General features: G+C 62.8%; 2 protein-coding genes across 2 annotated transcripts in view; both read right to left on the bottom strand.

Annotated features, from left to right (window-relative positions):
• Positions 1 to 89, bottom strand: part of APBA2 (amyloid beta precursor protein binding family A member 2) — a 37153-nt gene extending 37064 nt beyond the window's left edge. Inside the window, exon 1 of the mRNA XM_025043523.1 lies at positions 63 to 89. Within this exon, the coding sequence (XP_024899291.1) occupies positions 63 to 89 (27 nt within the window). The remainder of the gene's footprint in view (positions 1 to 62) is intronic.
• Positions 7 to 5874, bottom strand: part of LOC107195332 — a 51900-nt gene continuing 46032 nt past the window's right edge. Inside the window, exon 6 of the mRNA XM_025043522.1 lies at positions 7 to 129. Coding sequence (XP_024899290.1) covers positions 113 to 129 — 17 coding nt within the window. The 3' untranslated portion in view covers positions 7 to 112. The remainder of the gene's footprint in view (positions 130 to 5874) is intronic.

Genomic DNA, 5874 nt, shown 5'->3' with positions numbered 1-5874 from the left:
TCCGGGCCCTGGCCCTCGGGCTCCCGGCCCGGCCTCGGCCTGTGCTCCAGCATGCTGCTTACTGTGCTCTGACGCTTGCGGTTGGCCATGGCGGACGCTCACGCGGCCATCGTCACCTGGGGGCAGCCGCTGGGGGAGGAAGGTCGGAGAGAACAGAGTCAGAACCCCGAAGAGCCACGGGGGCCGCCAGAGCCACGTCAGCGCACGTCTGTCCAGACCACGTGACGTCCCACCCCAGCCGGCACGAGCCACAGAGAGCGGGGGACACGCGGGGCCGGCGGGGAGGACGCAGGCGCGTGGCACCGGCTCGCTCCTCACTTCTTAAAAATGCGCACCGGGCTTGGGGAGCCCAGGTGACCGAGACAGAGGGCCACGAGGTCAGGCGATTTGCTCTAAGAGCAGCTTTCGCCCAGAAGACACGCTGAACACCGATGAGGCCCCGCACCGGCCACCGCCAAGTCCTCAGCCTCACGGACGCCGTGGAAGCTCCGTCCAGCCTCCCCCTCCAGGGGCCTCTCCAGCCTCCTCGCCCCAAGGCCCACGTGTCGCCGAGCGGCAAGATCTGCCAGGCACCGTCCAGGCCCGCACCATCCACGGACAGTGAGCAGGAGCCCAGCCTCGTGGGCCCGACGGGGTGGGGGGGTCCAGCAAGGCGGACCCCGGGAGGCTGTGGGCCCCCAAACCGGGCACTCTGGGGAAGAGAAAGCGCCTCCCACTGGAGACAAAGGCGGAGGAGCCTTGGCTGCTGTCAGGCCTTGGGCAAGGCATTTCTTGGAGGGGGGCCTTCCCCGCTTGGGACGCTGGGAACGACGGCGCCTGTGCGCAGGGCTGGGCGCGGCTGACGGGACAGTAACCCACGCAGGCCTCGGCCCCACGAACGCTGGTTTCTGGGCCACACGCAGGGAGCTGAGGCCCCGGGTTCCAGGAGGTGCGCCGAAGACCAGGCCCAGAGCTGCGGCTGGTGCCGACGTCGGCGGCCCTAGGCCTGCCTCAAACAGAGGCGCGGGGGTCTCTGAGGACACCCCACTGCCTACGGAACGAATGTCGCCTCCTTGCCAAGAAACACGAGACGCTTCCCAGAGGCCCAGGCCCACCACCTTCCCCCCCTCACCGATTCCTGGGGCAGGGGCGGGGCCGCGACAACCCTCAGCCCTTCTCCAAGCTCCTGCTCCTGGGTCCCCTCCCCTCCCCGCCGCAGACAGCAGTGGGTGACCTGGGTGTGGAAGGGCCTTTCTGACTTCTCCAAGCTCCTGCTCCTGGGTCCCCTCCCCTTCCCCACCGCAGGCAGCGGTGGGCGACCTGGGGCGGAAGGGCCTTTCCGAGAACAGCAGACGCTTCGAGGTGGGGCTACGACTGAGGGGCAGGGGAGCTGCCCCGGAGGGGTAGGGGGCCCTAAGAGCTTCGCTGGGCCCCGCGCAATCTGGCCCCGGGCTAAGCTGACGTCGGGAGCTTTGTGCCCGGGAGATAACAGCTGCTGAGGCCCATTCCCGCCACGAATGAGAATTATGACCTGCTGGGCTGTGCATTTGTAATCAGACCCTGGCACGGACACCCCCTCGTAGCCGCTCCGCCCACGGACAGCGCTGTTAGCTCTGGGGTGTGTTTCTGTCGCCTCCTTCACGCGACGGAGGCTGCGAACTCGGCCCTTCTCTCTCCGCTTAGCAAATAACATAAAACAAAAAGGTAACGAGCGAACGAACGAACGAAACAAACGAAAATCAACTCACAGACACAGACACAGAACGCGGGTCGCGACAGGAAGTGGGGGGTGACTGAAGTGGGGGGGACTGAAGGAAGGTCAAGGACACGGCGGCGGGAGGTGCCGGACTCCGGGTGGTGAGCGCACAGAGCACAGACGTCGGTTACAGATCTGTGCACACGAAGCTCACGTGACGTTAGGAACCTACGTCATCTCAATCGAGTTGGTTAAAAAGGTTTTTAAACTTTAGCTTCCGCCTGAGGTCCAGGCCCCTGGACGGCTCCGGAGGGGCGAGGCAGGACAGAGCGAAGGTCCCCGAGCGGGCAGCAGGGCGCCCTCCCGCAGACGTACCAGGCCCTGCGGGTACGTCCGGTCAATCGGGGTCACGGCGAGCCCTCGCCGCGGCCACCGGAAGCACCCCGAGCTCGCGGGAGCGCGACGGGACCCGCTGCGCACCCAGGAGAACGTGGCCCCGTGTCCAGGCCGCTACTTGCGTCCATCGGCGGAAAACGCAGGCCCCGCTCCGAGCTCGCCGGCCCCCTCCCGAAACACCCGGATGAGCCGTGGGAAATACAATTCTTCACCCCAAACCACGTTTTCCTCCGCCTGGGAGAAAGCGGACCAAGGAGGAGACAGCCATTCGGGGGCCACAGTACGGCCGGGTGGAAACCTGATCACGCAAACGAGATGCGGACGCGGCCAAGCGGTCCTTGTCCTGGACCTCGTCCCCTCGGCGGATCTCCCATGTTGTAAAGGGGATATTCTATCTTTCCTTTCGGATACGGCTTCACTGCTTCGACGACACCCATTCGGGGTCGGCGGTCCGGGCGGACAGCGGCGCCATCGGCCCAGCGCTGCCGACGCGCCATCGAACGCGTCCCTTGCTGAGAGATCACAGAAAACCGCGCGCGGTGAAGGTGGCTGATCGAGCTTCTGCACCAGGCCGGGGTCCACCGCGGCCATCCGAGACCCGCGACCCAGCCCGGGGCCACAGGGGGTGAAACGCTGGGCAAAAACGTGTCATTAGATCCTCCCTCGACGGCGGGATCTAATTACGCCCACGACGGCACATCTGGAAGACAACGGCACAGGGCTTCAAATATTTACAGGGAGGTCATCGCCTAAAATGCAGCTGTGCTTCATCACACGTGCACACACGAAGAATAAACAGGGAGGAATTACGTTAAAACGTCAGTGGGGTTGCCCATGATGGGACAGAGGCCTCTATGTCCCTCGTTTTTCATTCTGCGGACAAGGACTACAGGACAAAGCAAGGGCCGAGGGGCGTAGGCCCCCTGCGGCCACGCCCGTCAGCGACCCTTCCGCAGAGGCAGGTGCGGGTCTCAGCATCTCTGGACGGAGGCCCAGGATGGGGGTGGCACTGCTTTGCCCCATCTGGACTCTCCACGAGCCGGGGGATCTGCCCCCCGCCCCCACGCCATCTCAGAACGAGCTCCAGCGAACGCCCGGCCCTCGAATGCGATTAAAAGTATTTGGCGCTTCAGCAACGGCGAGTCCTCGGGAGCTGGGACTGTCGCTCGCACCCATAAGGGACGGCAACAGCGAGGCGCCTCGCGCGGTTCTGGGCTGGCCGGAATGCGCTGCTCCTTCCAGTCACCCCGGGCCGTGGCGAGTTCATTCTCGCCCGCGGGAACTGCTGCGCCAGATTATTTTTTTTAAAAAAAGTGACCTTGGTGGATCAGAAACTTTACAAACCGCTGACCACGGACGCAGACGGGATGACGCTGAAGGCACAGCCCGGACTCGCCGGCAAAGGTGGGCGAGACGCCGCGGTCCCTCCCGAGTGGCAGATTCCGGGACAGAAGAGGCCTCGAGCTGGCAGAGGGCATTAGGCAAGATGGACGGGGACACTCGACCCCACCCGTGTCCACCTCCAGGGCCAGGCGACCACGAGTGTCGGGGTTTTGTCACCGAGGAAGAAGGGTGTGGACAGTGGACGTCGGGAGACCAGCCACCCGCTGAGCCGCTTCCAGGACAGCGAGGGTGACGGCGAATCCGAGAGCTTCGCAAGGCCAAGGTGGGGATGGCACCGCAGGAAGCGACGAGCAGCTCCCCAGGCGGAGACACGGCTGGCATCAGGTGACCGCACGCGAGGGGACAGCGTGCTTCCCGCGCCGACTGCAGCGTCTTCCCGTGCGCCGACGCTCCCGATGCCACCGTCCACCCTGCGGCTGACGGGGGCACGGTCACCCCCCTGGAGCCCACGGCCAAACTCTGGCGTCCATCAGAGCGTCCCTCACAGGTCCTGCCCCCGGGGACCCCGCCCCGCACAGCTGTCCACACCCGCTTCCTCCCCATACCGCCTGTCGCAGCTGCAGGGACCACGTCGGGGGACTGAGGCTTCCTGCCCCAGGCCGCTGCGGGCTCTGCGGGCTGTGCGCTCCCTCCCACCTGGCACTGGCCGAGGCGCAGAGGGACGGAAGGTCATGTGATCAGAGGCTCCGAGGCGCCCGGCGGGGAAGGTGGCTATAGAGCGGGTCACCGTGTGGCGATCACGCCAGTGAAAGCACAGTCACCTCGGCCACCGCCCTGGCTGAGCACCCGGCCCGGCTCCGGCCGCACGTCAGGACAGCGGCAAACTGGAACCTGTGTCAACCGGCGCGAGGTCACACGGCTGGCCTCCCTGCGTCCCTGCCCTGCTGTCCCTTCACCTGTCCCCCACACACCTGACTCCTGATCTGCCACTTGGGTACAAACATCACTGTGCAAGGAAGAGCCTGACACAGTGGACAGACCTTCGAAAGCCCCATCAGCATAACAGTCCACGTGCCCGAAAAGTCCTGGTTTTGTTTGTTTGTTTGGTAAGTGTATTCACTCAGCCGAGAAAGGTTTTTCTTCTTCCTGATGTGACAATAAGCTCTTCCACTAATGGTGTCCAGGACCTGGGCCCCGAGCTGTGTCCACCTGCTCCCCGCTTCCCACCCGCTGGCAAACCGAACTGGTCAGCACGCGCCCTGGGCTGGCAGCCAGGGACACGCAGGAGGGGGGCTGCCCGCCGGTGGCTGAGCTTGTCCCCCTCGAGAGAGCTGGGGACATTGTCTTTTAAAACAGGAAAATGTCTTCTACTAAAAATGCTGTAAAAGACACAAATGAGGGACTCCGCTCGTGGCGCAGGGTCCTCGCTCACCGTACTGTCCTTGGTGGCATCCGCTTAAGAGGAAGATGGCCTGGGGACATGCGGTCAAGGTGGCGGCGGAGGCAGGCGGGTGCTCGCCTCCACGCACGCCAGAATCACGACGGCGCGGCCGACCAGCCAACGCTCGAGCCGCCTGACGAAGTCCTACCACCGGGGACACACCGAAGAGCCACCCCGAGGGTGAAGACGAAGTCACTGCTTCCTCCGACGCCTGCACGGACCGTCGAAGTCTTTTGCTGCAGGCGGAGATGTCGCGCGGCCGACCAGCCAACGCTCGAGCCGCCTGACGTCCTACCACCGGGGACACACCGAAGAGCCGCCCCGAGGCTGAAGACGAAGTCACTGCTTCCTCCGACACCTGCACGGACCGTCGAGGTCTTTTGCTGCAGGCGGAGATGTCATTTCTACGCAAGACGTAGCTTCTGCCAGAGTCAGTGCCCTCAGCAAAAGCTAAAAGTTGTGGCTCTTTCTGGTGAGACAACTGGATATATCAAAACCTTCGCCGTTTTTGGCCAATGTTTAAAATAAAAAATAAAACTAAGGAGGGTCTCATGAAAATCGGAGGCTATGTGTGCTTTCCAGCTGTCTTAGGCATCTGCATTTTGATTTATTGTCTCTGGATGAAGAAGTGGTTGTTGGTAAAATTTCAAAAACAGTGGGCCAGATTTACGAGGGAAAAATTACCAATGCTGATGAATGTGGGATCCGGTTTCCACTGGCTCTTGATGTGAAAAGCAAGTTTCCTGACACGTTGAGCTCTGGTCACAAAAATCAGCGTAAAAGAGTACGCCACAGGTCACCGGCGTCGGATTTTGCCAGCTCTCGGCAAAATTAAACAACTTGCACTGAGAATATCTAAGTAAAGTTTTATTTCATTAAAAAATAATAATAATAATAATAGGAAGATAGGAAGACAGCCCGATGGCTGATTCTCCAAGGGCAGAATCTGTCTCTAACGCCACCCAGAAGCAGACGCCCCCCGGGGCCCAGCACCCCGGGCCCGGCACCCCGCAGCAGC

Source organism: Pteropus alecto, unplaced genomic scaffold (genome assembly GCF_000325575.1).
Source record: "Pteropus alecto unplaced genomic scaffold, ASM32557v1 scaffold102, whole genome shotgun sequence".
Classification (NCBI taxonomy): Eukaryota; Metazoa; Chordata; class Mammalia; order Chiroptera; family Pteropodidae; genus Pteropus; species Pteropus alecto.
The sequence above is the reverse complement of the archived record's forward strand: the minus strand, read 5'-3'. Positions and strand labels throughout refer to the sequence as shown.